Source organism: Suricata suricatta, chromosome 12 (assembly GCF_006229205.1).
Source record: "Suricata suricatta isolate VVHF042 chromosome 12, meerkat_22Aug2017_6uvM2_HiC, whole genome shotgun sequence".
Lineage (NCBI taxonomy): Eukaryota > Metazoa > Chordata > Mammalia > Carnivora > Herpestidae > Suricata > Suricata suricatta.
Window position 1 is genome coordinate 53,102,745 of NC_043711.1, and position 23,737 is coordinate 53,126,481.

Below are 23,737 nucleotides of genomic sequence, written 5' to 3' on the forward strand. Positions count from 1 at the left end.
GTGATGAGGGGGAGACCATTTGCAACCTCTTTTCAGTGGCTTTTTCCAGTCGAGCGTTTGCAAAGCAGTTGTGATTGCCCGGAGCGTGGAGTGAATTGGTGGTGGGGCATATATACATATATATGTATGTATGTATATGTATGTATATCTCGACACCTAAAACCTCTTCCTCTGGACACCTAGGTATTTTTATATCTGTACATATCCTCACCCTAAGTTGTTTTCCTCGTCCTGTCCACTTACAAGACTTCGTTGTTTATTCCCCACGGTGATGTCTGAACAGCTGACACCTCAAGGGTGATTATTTCTCTAATAAGCTTTAAACAAGCACCATATTGAGCGAAGTGCATTTGAACGAGATAATTATTTGGCCGCTCGGCGGGCACACGGCAGGGGCAGCGGTGGTTCTCTGCTCGCGGAGGGGCCTGCGCTGGTGCTCGGAGCGGCTGCGTGACTTCACATGGACTTCTCTCTCTATAGTTCCCCATGCGCTTTTAGAGAAAGATGCTCAGACCCTCTCCCAGAGGCTGGCTTGAGAAAGGCAAAACTGAAATACAGAAACGATCGTGTTGAGAACCTCCACCAGACCCCGGTGGGCGGAGGGACGGGGGCCCCATTTTACATCTGTCTCGCAGTCGGCTGGACTTGAATCCGCACGCAGTGACGCTTACGAGGCGGGCCAGAGCTGACATGCTGGGGGCCAGAGGGGCCCCAGCAGAGACACACTCACGGCTCTGATCCAACTTGGACTTTGGGGTTGGCAGGAGCGCCTGGTCCACTACTTCTCGTGGGATTCTCTGCCATCGCCGCCTGAGGACACCCGAGTAGACTCTGGGCAGTACAAGGACTCACCTTTGCCTGCCACATTTGGGGTTGATGCCTTACTGTGTGGTTTCTGGCTCCCATTTGTTTTCAAGTTGGGTGGTTTTGGGTTTTTTTTTTTTTTTTGGTGTTTTTTGTTTGTTTGTTTGTTTTTGTTTTCTTTCATTCTTAAGCTAGTCATTTGGTTTCTGATATCTGCTCTAAATATCCTGGCCTCTAGCCCTTTTTGTTTTCACATTTCTTGATTTTTTTTATTATTGTTATTTTATTTTTTAAGTTGTGAATCTTACTTTATTTTTTCAGCCCAGACCCTTTCAGATCTCCTTTCTTTTGCTGCTTCCTACCACCTCATAGAACCACAGGTCTTAATCACCAGCTCAGTTCTTAACCCCTGGCCTCTCCCCTCAGACTTGCCGGAGACAGGAGGAGACATTTCTCTAAGTCTCTGGAGTGTTTCCAGGCAGAAAGGTGCCACCTGAGCTGGCAGGACTTCTGTCTCCCCGAGTCCCCTCCTCAGATACCAGAAGCCCTGTCTAGGGCAGTGGTCTCAGCAGCTGAGACTCTGAGCACGAGAAGGCTCCTGGAGAGTCACTTCCGGGATCCTGCCCCTTGCTCCTCAGGTGGGGAGACAGGCACATGGGGATGGAAAGAGGAGACGCTGGAACCAGACTCGAATGGAGGTCACGGGTCTCCGGAGCCTGGGGTCTTGCCCCACGCACACCTCCCTTTAGCTTCGGGCCTTGGCTCTGGTGTTGCTCAGGGGGGTTGTGCAGATGCACCGCTGAAGCGAGGTTTGCCCTGCAGGGCATGGTTCTGTGTCCTTCCACGACGTTTTAACTCAGAGTAGGAACCTTTTCTTTGCAAACGGGGACTTCGGTAGTCAGATAACCAGACATTTCCCCCTTTGCTTCCTTCCAGCAAACGTTGGTGTGCTTACCCTGTTTTGGGGGGCCCTCCTTTTCCAAGCCGGCAAACTGGGTCCCAGACTCAGTCCCATTTCCTGCCCCCAGATGACCAGGTCTGCTGGATTCTGGTGTGTGAGGCTACTTGTGCTGCTGCCTAGGAGACAGATGCTAAAACGGGGCCCCACCTGAGCCCCAGTGCACCCCATCCGAAATGGAGGCAGGCCTGGGCTCTTCCCCCAGGCAGGAATTCCGACTTGGGGTTTGGGACACACTGCCTCAGTCCCGAGTGTCTTTGTGTGAGCGCCGGTGCCCCGGGTGGCTGGGTCACTGATGTGCCTCCCCCTCTGCCCCTCCCCATTTTCTCTTCCTTTAGGTCCCGGTCTGGCCTTCATTGCCTACCCAAAAGCTGTGACAATGATGCCACTGCCCACATTTTGGTCCATTCTCTTTTTTATTATGCTTCTCTTGCTTGGACTGGATAGCCAGGTAGGTCCATGTGGAGGGGGCGCCAAATGGAGGGAGCGCCTGGCGGGGAGTGTGGTTCTGGGAAGGCCCCCTTTCATCACGGAGTGTGAGAGATGGTCACTCCTCTCCCACCCTCACCTCAGACTTACACCAGCTTTCAGCCACCGAGGGCTCCTCCAGGACCCTGGGGTGGAAAAAGCCTCAGGGACACAGGAGGAGGACTTTCGCCCCAAAGCTCCAGTCTTTGGCTGCAGCAAGGGGAAATGGATACCTGAGGGGTAGGGTTGAAATGAAGCGGTAGGTGGGAGATAGAAGGTCAAGACCAAGTGGCGATGATGTGCTCCCATGGAGGGAGGGTCCACACCAGGGTCCAGGAATGACACGGCAGACAGTTGAGGGAAGGGACCGACAGCCCCTGCCCAACCTGTCACTGATTGTCCCGAGCATAGCCAGAGAAGCCTCGCCCACACATGGTGACCTGTGACTTCTGGCGCACATGAGCAGGGCCGCACACAGCCACCCCATGACCCTCCGGCTCTAAAGCCTCGCTCAGACCCACCCTGTCCTCCAGCCACACCCCAGCTTTTGCCCTCCCCAGGCAGGACCCCATCTATACCAACACTGCTTTCCTGGACTTCTTAACCCCTGTGTCCCACCCCCCCAGGGACTCAGACCTCCGTGGGGTATGCCAGTGAGAGCCATCCAGGGGCTGAGACTGGCTCTGGAGTAACAGTCCCAAGCCCCCATGCTGCTGTGTGACATTGGGCACACTTCCTCCTCTCTGTGACTCCATTTTCTCATCTGGTAAATGGGTATGATTATACCCACATTGCCTCGTATGAAGCACCTAGCAGGGCTCCTGGTATAGAGCAGCACGTAGTCCTTGGAGAACAGTCAGAGATCCCCCTGTGGGGGGAGGTTCCTTGGAGTTGTCTCCAGATGACAGTTGAGAGCACAGGTGCGATCCAGGAGCGGGGAGTGAGGATGTGCAGGGCAGGCTGGTGGTGTAACCCAGACCAGAACCCTGCCCACGGTCCTCCCATCCAGGGGCTGGCATCTGAGGCCCGTCACTGAAAGCAAGCACTTTGCGGCCTCCTGTGTGGTCTGGGTCTCGGGCTGCAGCAGGGGGCATCTTTGGTCCGCTGGGACGCTGCGAGCGGTGAGGCTGCTGCCCATTCAGGCAAGGGCTTCACCACCCACCCCACGGGCAGCAGCCTCAAAGCCCGCACCCAGGGTAAGTCCCTGTGGACTCAGAACCAGATAAGAGGAACGTCTTAGAAGGTCAGGCAGAGGAGAGGAGGCAGTCTGCCAGCAAGGTCAAGAACAGAGCGAAGGATTTGGCAGGAAGGGGACCAGGATTAGCAGAGAAGACAGAGTGGAAACATTTGGGAGACTGAAAACAAAATACTTGTGTAGTTGTTGGTGGGCTTGAGCTGTATAAACAGCAAGAAGACTCCATTAATCATCTCTCGTTAATGAGTTTGGCCTTCAGAGGCCCTAAGCAAATGGCTTTTATAACTTCTTCCCCAGCTCTAAGTGAAAACAAAAAACAAAACCAGAGAGCGGTTAATAAATGACAAAGCATGACCTCTCCATGGGCCGTGAAGGCAGCTTCCTGAGGGAGTGGAGGTGGTTTACATCAGGTTTTCTCCCCGGGGGCGGGTGGGGCCCGGCTGGGCAGGTGCGCCTCTGAACCAGCCTTGGGGCGGCCAACAGGCTCTGAGAATCTCTGTGAGCTGTCCCAGGCAGCCTCAGAGGCAGCTCAGAACGTGCAGCTCAGGGCTCAGAGCCCTTCAGGGACCTGCCTGACGGATATCCCGAGAAGGGCATGAGGAGGATTCGAACCCCAGGAGCTGATGGTGTCTTGGGAGTCTGACGGCGTAGGTTGAAATGCCTCCTTTGCATCCATTTGCTAAATGTGAGCTGGGGGATGAGGGGGGAGGCTTTGCAGACCCTGGCGAGCGCCTCCCGCCCCACCTGCACCGTGATACAGTCAGAGCGCTGTCGTGTGAGGTGTTCCCACAAGCAGGTCTTCCTGTGGGCTTTTGATGCACGTGTGCGGCAAAATACACGTGACACGGGCCGTCCGAACCGTGCCACCATCAGGTCCACCCATCCCTGGAACTCTGTCTCCCTAAAACGAACCTCTGCTCCCATTAAATACAACCCCAACCCCAAGGCCCCTTTCCCCACCCCGTTTATATATATATGTATATATGTAAGCTCCTTAACATGTAGCATCTCTATACCCGGGTACAACTGTTGCCAAGAAAACTGAGGCTGAGTGAGAACAAGGGCTCGGCCGAGGCCATGCACAGCTGGTTTAAGGGATGGGCTTGATTCTGGGGCCCCCCTTCCGTGACCTGCCGGTCCACCCCCCCGGCCTCATCTTGGAGTCCCCCCAGATAGCTTCCTGTCATGGGAGTGCCAACCTCAGGCAGAGGCCTCTCGCCGATGGAGTGTGCACGCCAAGGAAATGCTCCCCCCAGGGTCCCTGGTGTCTTCAGGGATTAGGGAGCCGTGGGACCACTGCGTTTTTCCTGGGGAGATGGAGTAGGGGTGGCACGGCCACAGAGCCAGATGTTGGCAGCACAGGCGGAAGAGAGAGCTGCACCGCCCCCCCCCCCCCCCACAGGGCTCCCTCATGGGTTTGCAGCAATCCTCTAGTTAACCAGTTTACTCTCCGGATTTCAGATCTTTCTCAACATCCTTGCTGAGTAGGCAAGATCTTCCCATTTTACAAGGCAGACAAACGGACATGTGGAGAAATCAGGGTCACAGAGCCATCACGTGTGGGAGGTCTGAAGAGGCCAGTGGAGCAGGGCCGAGAACTGGGGCTTGTGTGCCCCAGAAATGCAGGGAGCTTGGAAGTGAGGGGCGTGCGCTGGTCTTGACCCTGCCTGTCAGTGACAGCGGATCTTCCTGTCTTTAAATTCCCCATCTCAAAAAGGAAAGAACCTTTGTCTTTAACTCCTTTTGAAGCTTAATGTTTGGGCCGCAGGTTTGCTGTAATTCAGTGGTAATTTAGGTTCAAAACCGCTGCTGGCCGACACATCAATCCGGGGTCCAAACATCAGCCCCTCCTCTTCGGGCCCCTCTTTCCCCTGAATTCCTGGCAACAAAGGACCATTTCTCAGCCCCTCTCAGCCATGAAAGGGATTCGCTTCCCGTTTGTACCCCTTGATCCTCCCATGATGCGTCCCAGAGGACTAAGTGGTTGGATCTCTCGTAGGAAGGCTGGGGAAACATCCTTCCCAAATGCCTCTCTCAGATGAAAGAACAGAAGGGTCAAGGTTTTAGCTTTTCAATGTTTGAAGGAATCAGACGGGCCGGCCTTGGAGGGTGCGTTGGCTGGCAGAGCAGTTTGGCGGTCACCACCCAAGTGTAAAATGCATCTATGTGCCCTTCCTTCCTGATGCTTCATTTCTAGATTGTGCCCCAAAGATAGAGGCAGATAGAGGAAGAGTCCTTGCCCAGATTGGCAGTCGCCGAAGGGTGGAACCTGTCCATCGGGTGCTGGTTAGATAGATCCATGACAGTAAGTGTCCACAGGACAGAGTTTCCTGCCACGTTGTAACACAGAGGCAGCTCCCAGTGTAATGACCCGTCTCCAAGCTACATTGTTAGTCGGAAAGATTTAGAAAGATTGAGAATCATTCTAGCACGTTACCCAAGGAAGAGACTCTTCAAATGGGCTCCTTTACCTTTGGGAGCCCAGGGCTGGGCTCCTGGGGTCACGGTTAGCACGTGGCTCACACACGTGGGCACTTAGGTATGCAGGATTTCCTCACGGATCCACATTCCCCAGAGCTGAAACCACTGTGTGAATCAAATGGGGAAATGGGGTCCAGACTTGCCCTGAATTACCCATTCATTCTTCATGTATCTGCTGACCAGCCGCATGTGCCTGGCCCACCTGGGCACTGCAGGCCCAGAAACAAGGGTGCACCTCCTTGGCGTCAGAAGGGACCAAGGCCAAGTTGTGCCAGCAAGTGTGAGAAGGTGAGGGTCAGCACTGGCTTTAGAGAAGTAGTCATTCTTGAGCAGAGTCCGGAATGATGAGAGAAAGGTGTTCTGAACCAAACGTGTGGGGTGTTTGGAGGACTGTGTACGGCCCACTGTGACCCCAGGCAGAGCTCAGGGGACCAGGTTCACACGCACGTTTGGACTTGACCCCACAGGCTACTCTGTGAGTGCCCGAAGTCTCCTCTCTGAGCAGAGGGGAGATGCTAGGCATCTGGGACTCAACCACTCTCTTCTCCTCCACAGTTTGTTGAAGTCGAAGGACAGATCACGTCCTTGGTCGACCTTTACCCGTCCTTCCTAAGGAAGGGTTTCCGTCGGGAAATCTTCATCGCCTTCATATGTAGCATCAGCTACTTGCTGGGGCTGGCGATGGTGACGGAGGTAGGTAGCACGAGGGACCTCCTCTTGCAGGGCTCTTGGCGACCTGCATGAGCTTTGATCGGTTCAAGGCTGCAGCGTATCCCTGCCCCCCGTCCCCGCCAGTGGGAGTGGTAGCCAGGCTGTAGGACCAAGACGGGCTATCCCTTGGCCTACACCATGGGCAGCAGGACACAGCTCAAGGGCCCAGCAGCTGACCCAAACTCCCCAACCTTTTCTCCTGTTACCATGGCAACACCACTGCCACCCCTGCCCTCTGTCCCTCCCTCATCCCAGGAGGCCTGGGGGACAGGTGCGTCAGCTGAAATCCATTTTAATAGCAGCTCTTTTCACCCAACTGTGCAGCAGCCCTTCCCAGGCCCAGAGGGGAGGTGGAGACATGCAGCAGGGCACATGCAGGCCTCCTGGTAGATACCGCAGGCGGTGCTGGGCCCATGGGGTTGGCAGGGAGGGTGCACTGTTCAGAGGGTGGGCAGGGGCCCCGAGGAGGCTCCAGCTACACGGGAAAAAAGATGCAGGAAGGGAGCACAGTGTCCAAGGCAGCAGTGGGTCAGCAGTCTAAGAGGGGGCAGGCCAGGAAAGAAAGATTCTTGTGCTACATAATAGCAGTATGGAAGCCTGGCAGAGGCCTAGGGCCTGCAGTCTTATGCCCCTCTCCCCACCTACCACCCCTCATTCTCCAGCAAATCACTGCATTTGCCCCCAAGTTCAGGTTTCACATCACCACTTTTTCCTACTGGAAATACAAATGAATGTTTCTCTAGAACTGTCTTTAAGAAACACACACACACACACACACACACACACACACACACACACACACACACACACCAAAGGCAGATCACAGGTCCACACTGAGCAAGCAGTTGGCAATCGCTGACGTAGGCCCACTTAGTTTTCAGCACCTGCTTCAGGAAACCCATCATTTTTGACGAGGAAAACATCTTTTGCTTTCGTTTTTCTGTGTGTGTTTTAAGATTTTTATTTTCTTATGTAAGTTCTACACGAAGCACGGAGCTCGAACTCACAACCCCGAGATCAAGAGTCGCATGCTCTATCAACTGAGCCAGCCAGGCAGCCCTGTGTGTGTGTGTGGGGGGGGGGGGGTTAAATTAAATCTGTCAAACAGGAAGTTGAGCATCTTTTTACATACATATCTAGTCATCATAATCCATGCCCGTTTTTCTCTTGGGTTTTCTATTTATTGTTATGTCAAAGCTCTTTATATATTAAGGGAATTGGATAGCAAATAACAAGTCAACCTTCTCTGGTTTTTTTCTTCATAGGGTGGCATGTATGTGTTTCAACTCTTTGACTACTATGCAGCTAGTGGTGTATGCCTTTTGTGGGTTGCATTCTTTGAATGTTTTGTTATTGCCTGGATATATGGTGAGTACAGACTTTCGCATATACTCTCTCAAGTCTCTTCTTTGCGTCTCTGTATTTAGAAGCTTTCAAAACAGAATTCTAAGGGGAATTCATTCTGAGTTGAACACCCAGGCCTTCCGTACTTGGCATTTTTTCCTCAAGGCTGCCCCTTCTCTACCGAAATGATATCATTGTGGCCACACGACATATTCTGCCCATGCTAAAGGGTGTGACTGCATGTTTTGAGAAACACAGAATTTGGCTGTGCAGGGGTCTAGCTATGATTTATTGCTCTGGGATCCAGGCATGGTCTATTTCAATCCTTTTGAGACCTGCGATTGGCCACACCAGGATTTGGGGGCTGCCTGAGTTAGCCTAAAAATATATAGGGTGCCCAGTTACATTGGACTTTCACATGATTTCAGATGAACATCTGCTCTCGGGTCTATGTGGTGTTGAGCAGCAGGGACCTGGAGCAGGCGCCAGGGTCCCCCTCATGGCCCTTGAGCCCCTGCTATGCAGTTCTCAGGGTAGATGCTGGCATTGGACACCGTGTCACTGTCTGTCTCCCTGTGTCTCTCCTAGGCAGCGATAACCTTTATGACGGTATTGAGGACATGATTGGCTACCGGCCCGGGCCCTGGATGAAGTGCAGCTGGGCCGTGGTCACTCCAGTTCTCTGTGTTGTGAGTTCTGCCCATCTGCCCTGTCTGGCCTGTGGGCACCAGCCTGTCGTCCACGGGGCTTGACCTTCTCCCCTGCTAACCCACCTTTTGCTCAGCACCTGCCCAGCACTGGCCTCTAACCAGCTTAGTGACGCCTCTGCCTGGGAGAGTTGAGGCAGGCAGCTCCTGAAAGTTACCCTGAGATGAGTTTTGAAGGATAAGTAAGAGCTTGTCAGGAAGAGAAAATAGGAAGGACATTCTTGGCAGAGGAAGCAGCCTGTGCTATGCAAAGACAAGGTGTTCCGGAAGAGGAAGGTGCGTCAGGGCATGCTGAGAAATTCAGGGGGCCCACCACAAAGCACCCGACCTTTCTCTAAGCCCTTCTGGAGCTCGTGAGCTCAGTTTGGGTCACTCATTACATTGAGGGGCCTTTGGGATGTCAAACGGAGAGAAGTCATAGACACTGGAAACATGGTGTTTCCGTGGCAGGGTGGGGGTTGTGTACGGAGTGGGAAGGTCCCAGCAGAGATGCTCTGGACTCTCCCCAAAACAAGGAAGCTTCATACCTACCCAGGACCCAAGGGCAGTGATGGGGTCCCTTGCCCGCCATCTTTGAATGTGACTTAGAGTTTTCCCAGACACCCTACTTCAACATTCCTCTCAGAGGGGCCAGCAGAAGGGAAGTCCTCTTCTTCCCTGTCATTATTTGACACCAGTCATGAGCTTCGGAGCTAACTACAGGGGAAGAAATCTGCTAGGCCACTCTCAGCTCAGGCCATGAGGAGCGCAAATGGCAGAAATGACCCTTGCGTTTAGGAATCGGGTGCTGAGGCATGAATGGGCCACCCCCTCAGCAACCCCACTCCCAGGCCAGATCAACACCGCCATGGCCTCGCAGGGTGCAAGTCCCTTCCCTTTCGGGGCCCTGGGGGCCCCCGATTATAATGGCAAGGAGACTCTACAGAAGGAGGGGCATGGCCGCCGCCGCCCCTAAGTTGTTACTGCCGTCATTTAGTATGGCTGTGGCCTGCTCCTCTGAGGTGCACAACTGGCGAGTTTGTCATGGGGCATTTAGTCAGGTTCAGAGCCCGTATTCTTGTCCTCACTGGATAGTGGCTTGTGAGCAATCCCTGTCACCACTCCGTCCCTCCCTGAGACGAGGGAGGGACAGATCAGAGGGAGGCCGTGTCCCCAGGTGGTAGGATGAGGTCCCCCCAGTGGAGAGAAGAATGTGAAGGGGCAGGTTCCATGCTTTCTCGTGCTGGGTGGCCGAGAGCAGCCCTCTCCTGGGCTCCCTCCTGATCTAAGCTATGCCCCGCCCTTGGGGACGGAAACAACAACAGGCCCAGGCAAACAGTAGTTGCCCAGGGCAGAGCAGCTTCAACCTAATGTCGTGCCTTCTCCCATCACCAGTTCTGAGCTATGTAGACTGTCTTCCCGTCACACCCCAGTTATTATTAGATAATGAAGATTTAAGTCCTTTTTACATTGCGGATCCATCTAAGGCAATCCGGGATTATACATGAGATGCTATAATTTTGACTAGAAACAAACTTGGGCCCTCCTAGCCAGGGAAATGTGGACTTTGCCCAGGCTTTGGGGCTCAGAGCTCACCGCACCCCACCGTTCATGGATACTGATGGCCACTGGCCATTGGCATGGGCTTGGGGGCTGGACATACCCCACAGGGCAAGGCCCAGGTCCACACCCAGTCAGGGAGGGAGATGGCTGAGTGGGGAAGGGAGGAAAGGCTTTCACCCATGCAGCTAATATTTATTATGCACCTGCTGTGTGCCCCTGGAGCTGCACCAGGTGTTAGAGATATAAGGGAACAAGAGAGATGTCCCACCTGCCTTTACGGATTCAGTTAGGTTGGGGGAGCATGCGTTGATGAAGTAATTATAACCATATGCCTCCTGAGAAGGCAGGTATAGGCATCTGACAGAATCTGCACAAGGCCTGGACAAGTAAGACAGAGACTGAACCATTTGAGCTAAATTAGAATGAGAAGATGGAGGGTAAAGGGCTCCCGTCAAGAGAACAGCCTGTTCTAAGCCCCCAAGGCAAGTGGCTAAGGAGCTGGCAGGATCTCAGGACAGCTGGGGTGTGGACATGGAGGAAGGGGTGGGGGTGGGTAAGGGGTAATGGGGCACGGCTCTTGGCCAACATTGCTGGCTGGACTGGGGAGTTTGGACTGGATCCTGAAGGCACTGGGGAGCCACAGAAGGAACTTGAGCAGGGAAGTGACTTGGTCCGATTTGCCCCGAGGGAAGTCCCGCGAGGCCCCTTGAGTGGGCCCTGCCCTGGTCCCAGGAGCCCCCTGCTTCTGATGCCAGGGCCGCCCTGACTGCCCGGTCTCTCCACAGGGATGCTTTATCTTCTCTCTTGTCAAGTACGTACCCCTGACCTACAACAAAGTCTACGTGTACCCCACCTGGGCCATCGGGCTGGGCTGGAGCCTGGCCCTGTCCTCCATGATGTGTGTCCCCTTGGTCATGGCCATCCGCCTCTGCCAGACAGAAGGGCCGTTCCTTGTGGTGAGCGCATGGGGCCAAGGCTGGACATGGGGGGTGCAGGAGGGGGAGAAAGGAGAAGGGGAAAGCCAGCCACTTCTGTCAGCTGTCTGTTTGCTGTGTGACCTTGGGCATGTTGCTTGCCCTTTCTGGGTCCTCAACCCGCCGCCACCTGCCCCGTGGAGGGGTTGAGGTTGTCAGCAGGCATGTGGGGAAACAGGAACAAAGAACGGTTCACATGGAGAAGGCTCTGTGGTGATGTTCAGAGTGGGGCTGTGGCAGGAGGAGGAATTTGCCACGCAGAGAGTGAGAGTAGAAGGGTGTGATGCTTGGTGTGTTCATAGGGAAGGACCCGTGACAGCTTTTGGGCAGCAGTGACATGTTCCAGGGGGGTGATGGTAGCCTAGCACGTCAGGCCATCTCCTGGGAGCAGGGGGGACTGAGTTGCTGAAACAGTAAGACGGGGACAAGGAAGGCCGAGACAGAGCCCCAGGCCTCCCGGCCTCTGTGCCCGCCAGTCTCCCACCCCGAGGGTGCCTCCTTGCCACCAGCCCCTCAGAAATCTCTCCAACAATACTGCAGACTCCAGGCTGTGGCAAAAGCTGGAGCTCTTTCCAAGAAATCCTTTTCTTAGAATCTCCTTTAACCTTTGGGTTTGGGCCAGCTCCAGGACGACACTGTTTTGTTCTGGGCTCTTTTTATTGTTATTCTCTTAAAAATCCTGAGCCAGGATGTCCTGGGGCTCTGGCTCCTCCTTGGGCTGGGCCAGTTTCCTTGTGGGCAGGGGAATGGCCTGGAGGTGGTGGGGTGGGGGTTGGGGGGGAAAGGGGTGGCTGGGCAGCAGGAACCAGCCTTCCCTAGACAGAGGAAGCAGGCAAGGGTGTGCCCGGGAGGAAAACATGAAGCCACAAAGCAGGGTCGGTCTGAGCCAGGATAGCCCTCGGGCCCTTGGGGTGTCCCTGTAGCATCGGACCCATTGTCATCTCTCAGAGCCTATGGGGAAGGCCCCCAGGGCTCAGCCACAATCCTGAAATACGGGGTCTGGGGACAGACCTGTGATTGCTATGGCCCTGAGCCCTCCGTATGTTCCCCCCAACCAACTACCTCCTGCAAACCCAGCCCCTCCCTGGGAATACCCAGAATGCCCCTACTACCCGGAAACTAAGGGTTATTCGGGGCAGAGCAGTCTTGAGTCTTGGCTGTTTGTTCCAATTGGTCAGTGCTCACAGCAACCACATATTTCAACCATGAGGGGGTGGCGGGGGAGGGGGGACACCTAACACTAACTTGTGTCCCTTCAAAGCCTAATTTTAAAATATTGTTCCATCCCGAGTTTGGAGGTTTGGTGGGAATGGGGTTTGCATGGGGGGGAGGAGGGTGTGAGTGAGGCCTGTTCCCAAACTTGTACCTCACTGTCACCTCCAAACCAGTTGGATAATCTAAGCCCCCTCCTCTGTGCAGAGAGGCAACGTGACGGGAGGGAGCCGAGCTTGCTCTCCTGCTGGCCCTCCATCCCCCACCCCTTCCCTGGGGCCTCCAGGCCAGCTCTCCCAGGACCAGGCAGGGAAAGCGGCGGGTGGAGGGGGGCGGGGTGCAGGGTTGGCCTGGAGAAGGCGACCCAAAGTAGCAATGGGCAGGCATGTGCTCCGCTCTGGCTGTCATTACCGGTAGCCAGATCTTGCAAGGTTTTAAGAGCAGATGGATTTTTCAAGTGAAATGCAGTAGCTTTTAATAAGCAGCTTAAAAAATTGTAATATACGTACATTGAGTGTACATGTCTAAAGGGACGGTTTCTGATTCAACAGCTGCTTCCTCTTCAAGTCTCTGAGTGGACATTGGCAGGGAAAAGCTGGGGGTCAGGAGCGCTGAGCTCCAGGCCCACATCAGCTGTTGGTGCTCTAGGTGTCCCAGGAAGGGCTCTGCCCCTCGCTGAGCTCGCCCTGCCCAGGGCGGTGGTACTGCTCCCTCGCGGTCTAGCCTCGGGCCCCTCTGTCAGACATGAGCAGGGAGCACCCGCAGGAGAAACCGGGGGGCCCTGCAAGGAGGCAGGAAATGCAGTTTACAGGCAGGGAAGGTAGGGAGCAGGGCGGGGGCTGTGTGCTCAGAACAGTTACCCAGCCTTGGGCATACAAATTACAGAAACAGCAAGTCTGAGAAATCTGGGGACAGGATTACAGGGAGGCAGGTTTCAGCTCTGAGGGAGAAGTCACAGCCGGGCGGTGTGAGTCCGTCCCCCTGACCCTGAGGAGTGTCAGCAGGGGCTGGCCAAGGAAACCAGGAGTTCTGCCCTGATTCAGGGCCAACGGGGCTCTTAGGAGAAGCACCTTAGTTCAGCTCCTCCATCTGCCGGGGGGGTAACATGGGAGGTCCAGAGAGGGGAGTAGTTTGCCACAGGCCAAACAGCACACTGGCTGGGCTCGGAGGGAGGGCATGCACGGTTGCGGTGAAGAGGGGAACCAGGCTGCCTGACTCTCCCCTCTGCTCCCTCTCCAGAGACTCAAGTATCTGCTGACCCCAAGGGAACCCAACCGCTGGGCCGTGGAGCGCGAGGGAGCGACGCCCTATAGCTCCCGCCTGGCCGTGAACGGCGCTCTCGTGAAACCGACCCACATCATAGTAGAGACCATGATGTGAGCTCTGGGGCAGACGGAGTGTTTCCCTGCTGTTTACTAACATTAGATTCTCATAGGACCAGGTTTACAGAGCTTTCTATTTGCACTAGGATTGTTTTTTTAATTGTCACAGAAAATGTTACTCTGTGTGTGTGCGTGCGTGTGCGTGTGGTATCGTGTGTATGTGTTTTTCGTTTTGATTTGGGGATATTTTATACAAAAAAGAAAACCCACCGGCAGATGTCCGGGGCAAGGCAGAGCTTTCATACTGAATTAGATGTATTTTATGGGAACTTGGTAAATTTTTCTTTGTATTTTTTTTTACATATAACTATATATACATTTAGAGATTCTTATACACTTTTCCACTTGAATCGATCTTGCCAGCACAGATCTCATTTTCAAAAGCAATTCTTCGGTGCTTGTATAAGCTGGCAGAAAGTTCTGCCCCAAGAAACACAGGGTGGAATTTTCCTGGACAGGAGACCCATTTTAAAGGTGTAGTACCTTCCCAGCCTGGTTCAAGTGGAAGCACACAGCAGGGGGGAGGCCCCGCCAGCTGGCGCGACCCAGAGGGACTAGAGGAAGGAGGGCCATGAGGAGAGGCTTCGTTCATTACGCATGTCTTAGCCAAGAAGAGAGATGCCGAAAGAGTGAATCAATCCCTCCAGTCAAGGGGCTGACCGAAAGCTGACAGGGGAGGCCTCACGGCCAAAGTCTGATTCTCTAGAAACCATTGCACCAAGAGCAAAATCCCACCTGTTAGTTTGAGATAGAGGGTGGATAGTCAGAAGGAACGTGAGACAGGTTGTCAGGACCATTCATCGGAGGGGGAGCGGCAGGAGCCCCCAAGGGGGCTGGTGAGGATGGAGCCCCGATGTTTAGGAGGCCACAGTCCCAGGGCATCCCAGGTAGAGGTCCGAGGCCGGCCTGCGGGAGCCGGTGGGCTCAGGGCTCCGACCCTCACACAGATGGGTCTGTTGCATTTTAATGGGGTTCTATCAGGTTCTGGCCGTTCCCCAGCTGATGGCTCTCGAAGCTGCGTGTAGGAGAGAAGCATGATGCATTTGGTGAGGGACGAGGGGTGAGCCAGTGGACCAAAGGGTGTGGGCCCAGGCGTTCAGAGAAGCCTAGGCTCAGGGAGGGGTGCTTTTCTTTCCTCATTTCTCCACCCTCAGCTCTGTCCTCATCTCCCAGGGGCTGGGAGGTTCCTGACAGGCCCCGGCCCAGGGCTGCGCCAGCTCCTTGCTGGGAGTGCCCAGAGTGCTTCTGGAGGCTCACTGCATCTTTGATTTGGGCTAAGTGCTCCCAAACCCTCCTCCCTATTCAGGCACAAGAGTAGCCCTTAGCAGTGACTCAGGAGATGGTGAAACTGGTCACAACTCCTGTATTAGCTGGTGTTGGATACACACTGTGTGGGGACTAAGGAGAGGGAGTAAGAGGGCATGTTCTAGAAAGGTGGGATTGTTCAGGGGGCTGGCACCCCAGAACCAGCTTACCCAAGAGCCTGTCTTCTCTGAACCAGGAGGGAAGGTGCTCCACCTCTAAAATCCCGAGACAGACACGTCTCCATCCACGCCCCCATTTGGACCTAAACTGTGCCATGTAAACTGTCACTTCCAAGTTCGGAGTCTAAACTAGATACGAAACGTTGTCACGCACAGACGTCAGTGAGGGCCTCAGGGGAGTCTGGAGAGTGGTCCGGCTCCAGTCTTCAGAGCAGGGGCCTCTCTGAATCCTGGAACCCTTTCTCCAGATTTGGGAGGGGAGGAGCCTCTGGGGTCCGAGGGGCAGAAGCAATCCTGAACCTCCCCTCTTTGGCAAGCACTCACATTTCACTGTTTCCAAAGCATCTACTCTGCCAAACAATACCCCGTCCTATTCCAAACTGTTAATAATTCTGTGTTCCCGTTTTTCTATGTATTTATGGTTGTTGCTGTGTCTGATTTGATTTTGTCATTTTCTTCCCCCTAATTTTACTGAGTAGCAATGTGACTTGTTTTCCTTTGTCTCATGGAACTTAGTAAACTAACCACTGTCAACGATTGGGGACAGGTGACATGTGGGGTCAAGAGGGGGCTTGGCACACTGTGGCTGCCTGGGCATTTGTGGTCATTTCAGGCTACAATATCTCCCCTCTGCTGAAAGGCTACAGTATTTTGGGTTGGTAGGCAAATTGCAACATTCTGGAAATGGCCTGGGAAAGGCCTCCTCTTATAAGATTCGCAGACCAAATTCTAGACCAAAGATGCATGCAGACCAAGTCCCCAGGCCTAGCCTGGAAGGAAGGTCAGCCACTTTCCCCAAGCCCGTCCCTCGACAATCTCCCAGCGCACCTGTCTCCAACTGGACCCTCTTGTCAACCCCCCTCGCCCTTGTGTTTCTGCAGAGCTTGGCTCTGTGTGTACAAGGTGTAACGGTGCGTGACTTTTCTATGTCTCCACGTAAACAAAACTTGTCCTTGGAGCTCATGACTCTGGTCCCCTCTCTGTCCCGGGACAGGTCAGAATTTCCAGTGCCCGCACATAGCCCAGTCGGCCACCTCTGGAAGGGAAGCGAGGGAGACAGTTAAATAACTTTTTTTAGGGTGCAGAAATGGGAAAGGGCCTCAGGCTAAACCCCGCCCAGGGAGATACTTCGCTGGGCCTGGCACAGGCCATGTCAGTGCCCGCAGCAGGCGGTCTTGCACGGTCGGTGTCTCCCCAGTCAGCGCCCTTATAAAATGGGGAAACTGAGACCTGGTGTGAGGAAGAGACTGGGTGCAGTGAGCTAGGATGGCCCCTGAGTCCATTCCGGCTGCAGGTTCTCCAAGGGGTGTGTGGCGAGTGGCGCGTGCAGCTCCCCAAGGTTCTCCCTGAAGACCAAAGACGGGCCTTTCTGAAATAGGAAGTGCTCTGTCCCCCAGCGTTCAGGGACAAGGAGAGCAGCACCCCCCACCCTCTCACCATCCTCGGGCCAACTGGACCTCAAGCTGGTGCCACCGGTGACTGGCCTCCCTCCAGTAGGAGAGGCAGCCTATTCACCCTGGCCCTGCACCCAGCAGCCCTCCGTGAGCTAGGAACGGACATCTCTGTTGCACATGAGGAAACTGAGGACGGATGAAGCCAGCTGGTGTGCAAGAGGCAGGCTCCCTGAGGCAGGATTTAGCCTGAGGCCGTGTGGGACATTCCCAGGCAGTCAGAGGTGAGTGGCCTTGGGTGATTCCTGGGTGACACAGCCCCCTCTCCATACCTCTGCGCCCTCATTCTTACCCCAGACCCCCAGCGCGGCCCTAGAGAAGGTGGCAAAATCCAAGGGGAGTGAGTCACCCTCAGCCTGGCCACAGGGCCATCTTGTACCTGGTACCACTGCACAGCGGTGCCCCTCTGGACGGGGAAATGCCCTGGGCACCCAGCGCTGAAGGCAGAGGTGCCTCCCTTCCCCTCAAGTCTCACACACTGGCCAGGAAGGGACCCAGGAGAAACCTTGAGGCGGCTAGAGGTCCCAATGTCAGGCAGCCCCAGGCTGGGCTGTCCCTGTGGATGCTGGACATAGCCCGGTGCAAAAACCCAACAAGCACAAACCAAACAAAATCCCAGATTATCAAAACGCAGACAGGGGTGTGGACCACCCGGAAGCCAGAGAATAGCATTTCCCGCGCCCCGCCCCCCACACCCTGGTAACGCCTGGCCCTCAGAATGCTCTTGTTTTAATAGGAAGCTATGTTTCATTGTTCTCTTGTTGGTGTCACTACAGACGTGTTCTGACAGTTCCCTGAGGGATGGAGCATCTTGTTATAGATTTGGCTTCAAACTGAGATGTTGGCTCCATCTCTTTCTTTCTTTCTCCCCCCCTACTTTTTTTTTTTTACCCAATTAATTTTCGAATCCCTAGCAACTGTGACTCTGTATTTAGCACAAGAGAAAGCTGAGAACATGGGTCTTGCCTCCTTCCAGAAATCTGTCTGGCTCATCAGGACTTTTTTTTAAAACTTCAAAATATTTTTAAGATATTTTAAACTTTTGTAAAAAAAAAAAAATCACCCAACAAGAGACTCTTGTGAGGAGGAACATTTGTATGTGAATAAGACCCTTGATGTGTAGCTCAGTCCTGCAGCATACAGGCTTTTGCGTATAAATGTTTTATGATATGAATCCCTGTATTTTGCAGGGCTTTTCTTTTCCTCTTTTGCTTTTTAGATAAATATGTATATCAATATTTTAAATTCATCTTTGCTTTTTTTTTAGAGGAGTTTGTAATCACCTTATAACATAAAAATAAACATTTCCTTTTTAAAATCCAGCAGGTGTTGGTTCATTTTGTTTGTTTTGAGAGAGAGTGTGTGTGCACATGTGCCAGCAAGCCAGGAGGGGGACGGGACCAGAGAGAGAGAGAGGGAGAGAGCTCAGCGCAGAGCCTGACTTGGGACTCGATCCCCGGACTGTTAAGATCATGACCTGAACTGAATTCAAGAGTCAGACACTTAGCTACCTGAGCTTCCCAGGCACCCCTAGTTCTGTTTTGACATCCGGGCGGCTCAGTCAGTTAAGGGTCTGACTTTGGCTCAGGTCATGATCTCACAGTCTGTGGATTCAAACTCAATGTTGGACCCTGTGCTGACAGCTCAGAGCATGGAGCCTGCTTCAGATTGTGTCTCCCTCTCTTTTGTCCTCTCCTGCTTCTGTTCTACCAAAAATGAACATTAAAAATAAAAGGTGGGTATTGTCATCTAGGGTTGGAGACACGGAGACAGAGGCTCACAGAGAGGACATGGTTAACTCAGGGGCACATAGCAAGTCGTGAAGGAGCTGCCCTGGGTCTGCTCTGGGCTGGCTCCACCAATGCCCACCTGCCGTGCACCCGGCCTCGTGTGGCCGGGAGACCTCACGCCGGCCTCCCGGGCCGCGGTCTCCCCGCCTGGAACACACCACTGCCCCTCTCAAGGCTTCGGGCTGATTAGAGGTTGCGCACCAGTAGTTCCTCACTGGCACCCACACAGGCTTTCCAATCGCCGAGTCCAAGAGTGGGGCAGGCTGCAGGGAGGAGCGGAAGGGATGGAGGGATGCAGATAGAAATCGGGCCACCGACACTGGGGTCTCGGAAGGCAGGACCTTCGGGGCCTCAGAAAGTATTTGGTACAGATGTCCCCTGACCTGGGGACTGTGTGCTCAACCCATTGTTATAGATTGGGAAACAGGCCAGGAGAGGGGCTCAGCTTTGCTGGGGTCATAGGGCAGGTCAATGTTTTGGGCAGATCAGTGTGTGGGCAAATATAGGGGATCCTGCTGGGTCCTTTTCTCCAACTTGCCAGTCCAAATAAACCTCTCTCAGTAACTCATTTTTAAAAATTTATTTTGAGAGAGCAAGTATGTGCGAGTGGGGTAGGGGTGGAGACAGAGAGAAAGCCCAAGCAGGCTCTGCACTGTCGTCACAGAGCCCAGTACAGGCCCTCATCCCCAGGAGCTTCAGATCAGGACCTGAGCCAAAACCAAGAGCCGGAGCTCAGCCAAACTGAGCCACGCAGGCACCCCTCTGTAATATAATTATTTATAGATGATGTTAGAATAAAATGCCACTTCCCCAGCTCTTTTTCTGGTGGTTGGCCTTCTGGTGGCATCTGTCCACCTCCCTCCCACCTCTGTCTTGGCCATTTAACTCGTATTCAAATCCTTGAATTCCATCCTTTACTATTTGTGTGACTCAGGGCAAGTTACTTAACCTCTCTGTGCCTTACTTCCTCTCCTATGATTGGGATAACAGAGTGACCTCTGAAGGCTGTAGGAGAGTCCAGAGGATTCTTGAAAAGCGCACAGAACGGTGCTTGCACAAAGCCAGGCAGCATCGGGCTGCCTCTCTAGGGCTGGCCCTGTCCACACCCCATTCCCCACTGCAGAAGAGCCCCAAGCCTGTCGTCCAACACTAGTTCGAGCACAGGTACCCGTGCCCAATCTGGCCTTTGGCTTCCTTGGCCCAACCATGTAATTGCACCCAATGTGGTCCAGCCACGTTAACACACCTCCTGAGATGGTGTGCTCACTCACTCCCTCATGCAAGCATAGCTGCAGTCCTCTAGGGAAGCCTGGCCATGCCCTCTGGGCTCATCCTGCCCTAAATGCCCAGTGGAGACTCAGGGTATCAACGAGCCCCCACCCAGAATCAAGGAGCTCCTTATGGTGGACCCACCACTTACCTGGCTCAGTGGCTTCCTCCTGCAGATAGAATAAAACCCATAGTCCTTCCCCAAGCCCTCACCACTGGGCCCTGCACCCTCCAATCTGGTCTCCCCACTCTGCTTTGGAGCCTCCTTCTCTTGCTTGACCCACCACCTCAAGCCTTTGCACTTGCTGGGTCCTCTGCCTGGAGCACCTCCTGGTCTCCACAGGGTTGGTGCCTGTCCTGAAGGTCTCGGCACAAACACCACCTCTTCAGAGAAGTCCTTCCCGACCCCAGAGCTAAAGCATTCGCCCTCCCCTGTATGCCCACGATTGCTTTTTTTTCATTCTGAAATAATTCTTTACAATTTACTCCCTTGTTCATTGTCTTTTCCACTAGAATATAATCCCCACGCAGACAGGACCTCCTCTGTCCTGTTGGTGTTGTTTTTCCAGGGGCTAGAATGATGCATAATCCAAGCAGACCTTTTGAATGGATGAATTAATTAATTAAAAGCAGGTAAGATGTCATAAGATCCAAACAGAAGCTATTGCCAGCCTATGATAAAAAAAAAAACAATAAAATAAAAATAAGAAAAAGGAAAAGGCAGACACCCCAGTCCAGTTGCATTTAAATAATTTTATTTAAAAAATCATCCCAACAGCACCCCCACCCCTGGCCCCCACGTCCCTGCAACCCCTGGAGGAACAGATTTATACACGGGCCCCTGAGAGACTCCAATGGCCTTTGCAACACAGCCCCCTGGCATGTGCTTCCCGAGAGCCCTAAGAAAACCCCATGTAGAAAAATACTTTACAAGGAATATGCTCTAATCTCAGCCAAAGAAAAATACAGCTTTTGGGGGGGGAGAGGGGCACGTCACAGGAGCTGTACCCAAAATGCATAGGCAGGCAGGATGCTCACCGGGGACGGGGGCCAGGGAATGTCAAGTCTGGGGTCCCTATGAGAAGCCGGAAGAAATATTGCATATGAGAAGGCCGGCCGCGGCCAGGGTCCACCTGCCGGGCCTGGTTGCATACGTCTGGGGGAAATGGCAGAGGCCTCGGCCCGAGGAGATGGGAGCACTGGACACGTCAGAATGCATCTGCCTTCACCTGCAGCCAAACGCAGCTTTCCCAAGCTGAGAGGCCCTGGGGTGTGTCCTGTCCAGCCCTGTCACTTGAGAGAGGCCCAGAGAGGCTGGACAACTTGCCTAAGTTCCCACAGCTATGGCTGCTAGTGGCCATGTCTCTGCTGTGTCACCCCCTACACCCCCAGGCTGTGGGCTCTTGGCTTTTGCTCGGTGCCCCCGTGAAGGGTGGGTAGTGCCCTTTCACCCTGGGGCAGATGTCTACACAGGAATTCAAGATAGCAGAGCCATTGGACAGTCCAGCCATGGCACAGAGGGTCTCCAGGGAAGGCAAGAAGGGGCAGGGTTAGGGAAGTAGGGGGAGGAGGAGAGGAAAGCAGGCCCCCAAGGAGTGTGGGCAGGGTGCCCAGGAGGCCTGATTCTGGCCGTGACAGGGAGGCCCATACCTGCTCAGAGACTGTCCACCTCTTGATTGTCCACAAAGGGTCAGACCCGGAGGGGGCCACAGGGCAACCAAGCAGCAGCCCAGGGTGAAAAGCACAAGCCTCTTGACTTCCCATCTTGTCCCTTGAGTGGAAGCACATGCTTGGGGGGCCCTCCACCAGAGGGGAGATGGAGGATGCAGACGGCAGTGCGCACCCCGTTTTCCTGAGACCCCATTAAGAGCAAAGCAAATCCCCACACCTGACTGAATCCTGCCCGCCCACCTTCATCCCTGGGGCCCCGGCCCAGACCACCAGGTGAAGGCTCCTGCCCTTCACGAAATCAAAACGGTTTCCGGTCCGTGAAAAGCGAGGTGATGATTTTAAGGGATGCTGGTGCTTCCTGATGTCTAGTGGGAATAAACATCCTTGATGACCACCTTGGACACTCTCACCTTTGGGCGTGAGAGAGGTCAGCCCGTCTCTCTCCTGCCTGCCTCTGTCTCTCCTTCACTAATTTGGTCAGACTGAAGATATACATATCGTATTTCTATGGTTTTCCCATGTCCCCTGAAATGACAGATGAATGGGAACTCCTGGGTCTTCCGTCCCAAATGACTCCCTCCCACAGTGAGGGGCCTGGCCTGAGAGGGGTGGGCTCACACGAATCTGTGCCTCCTGTGGACCCTGCAGAAACATCCGGAGGGGCTGAGAGCCCAACGCCACCCTGAGCTTCTACCCAAGGGGCCCAGCACCGTGGTCTCAAGTCACAGGGGCTTCAGACCAGAGATGCCGAAATAAAAGAATCACTCACTTTCAGAGTCAACGGCTGATGTTTCCTGGGATTCAGCCGTCCCAGCTCACAGTCTCTCATGTGGGGACTGCCAGCGTGCCCCAAACACCAGAATGCTGGAGGAAGAGAGGGAGGAGGCTCCCACCATGAGTGGCATCTTCCTTGGTGGGAGGCTGACCAGATAAAGTGGTTCCCAAGCCACACCCTAAATGCTCTCCCCCTGTTGGGAAACTAACTACCTGAGCCTATGTGAACCCACTGCCCAGATGCTTCATGCAGTCCATGACTGCACTGGGAGTATCCAGCTCCCACTTGCTCACCTCTTGTGATGCAGAGCTCACTCCTCCCTAGCAGCTCCACAGCCCTGCTAGGAGAAAGCACTCCCTGCACAGGGCGTGGCTCCCCGGCCCTCAGGCCCCTCCCCTCCCAGCTGAGCAACCAGTCTCAGCCCCTCCTGAGTGGGGCTCCTCTGGGCATCTTGGAGATCCAACATGGAGAAAGACCTAGATGTCCCTCCAGCTGGGGCAGGGACATCACTGCCTGGGACTCCAGGCACCATGGAACCAGAGAACAGAGACAGAGTCCGATCCGTGGCTCACAGCCTGCCAGACGGACAGATGGATGAGTGGGCGGCCACTTCTCCAGCCCAGCAACAGGGCTGGGGGTCAGGGTCTCCTTGGGCGGCCCCCTGGGTATCCAGACCACGCGCTGACTTCAGAGCATCCGGGGGCTGCTGGGGCCTGGCACTCGTGGGGCTCGGCTGCTCTGCGCCAGCGGGTTGCGGCTGATTACCAGCGCCAGCACGTCGCCTGCCTCGGCCAGGAGGGGCACCACCAGGCAGCAGTCGAAGTCCCGTGTGCGGACGTGGTTGACCTGCACAGTACCCAGCCAAGGGGACAGACCGGCATCAGCTGAGCCTGGGCTGAAGCAGGCGAGAACCGTCCTACAGCATGCGCCCTGCCCCAGCCCGGATAGAGGGTAAATCTAGAACACTCCTAGGGAGGAAGTCCTCCTTCATTTAGCTCTTTCAGTCCTTCTGGTGAGATTTAATCAAAGAGAGACCCCAAAGGGGTTGCCAGTACATGCTTCCCACTCCACAAACACCCACCTCTCTCCCTTTTTTTTTTTTAACATGAAAGAGCAAACCACACACTCAGCTTCCTGCCTAGAATTTTGTGACACTGCTTTGTTTCTGTTTTATTTTTATTTTACATGGATCTTTTATGTCGAGCAAGGGGTGCTGGGTTTTCATTCCTAATTGACATGAAAAGCTTCCTTTCAAAATAAATTTCAGTTGAGAAACACTCCACCAATTTAAAGGAAGCATATTTAGTAAATGTAGCACTAATATAGTGGAAATCACATCACAGAAGGAAAGTAGCTGGGGCCAGGGAAAGGCGGTGCTGGGGGGCTGGGCCAGACCTGTCCCAGAGCTTTTGATTTGCTCACCCACATTTCCCAGGCTCCCTTGGGGTTAGCAAGGTCACATGACTAGTTCTGGCCAATAGGCTGTTGAGGGGGGTAGCAGGTCTCCTGGGTGAAGTCT

At 54.1% G+C, this 23,737-nt stretch overlaps 2 protein-coding genes across 4 annotated transcripts in view; one reads left to right on the forward strand and one right to left on the reverse strand.

Moving 5' to 3' along the window:
- SLC6A6 (solute carrier family 6 member 6) overlaps positions 1–17,780 on the forward strand; it is an 82,069-nt gene extending 64,289 nt beyond the window's left edge. For both annotated transcript variants that reach the window (XM_029915883.1, XM_029915884.1), the window contains 6 exons: positions 2,101–2,213; positions 6,462–6,599; positions 7,883–7,985; positions 8,550–8,650; positions 10,996–11,166; positions 13,636–17,780. In XM_029915883.1, the coding sequence (XP_029771743.1) occupies positions 2,101–2,213; positions 6,462–6,599; positions 7,883–7,985; positions 8,550–8,650; positions 10,996–11,166; positions 13,636–13,776 (767 nt within the window). In that variant the 3' untranslated portion in view covers positions 13,777–17,780. The remainder of the gene's footprint in view (positions 1–2,100; positions 2,214–6,461; positions 6,600–7,882; positions 7,986–8,549; positions 8,651–10,995; positions 11,167–13,635) is intronic.
- A 2,766-nt stretch (positions 17,781–20,546) lies between these two features.
- Positions 20,547–23,737, reverse strand: part of GRIP2 (glutamate receptor interacting protein 2) — a 54,447-nt gene continuing 51,256 nt past the window's right edge. For both annotated transcript variants that reach the window (XM_029918829.1, XM_029918828.1), the window contains one exon: positions 20,547–23,064. In XM_029918829.1, coding sequence (XP_029774689.1) covers positions 22,906–23,064 — 159 coding nt within the window. In that variant the 3' untranslated portion in view covers positions 20,547–22,905. The remainder of the gene's footprint in view (positions 23,065–23,737) is intronic.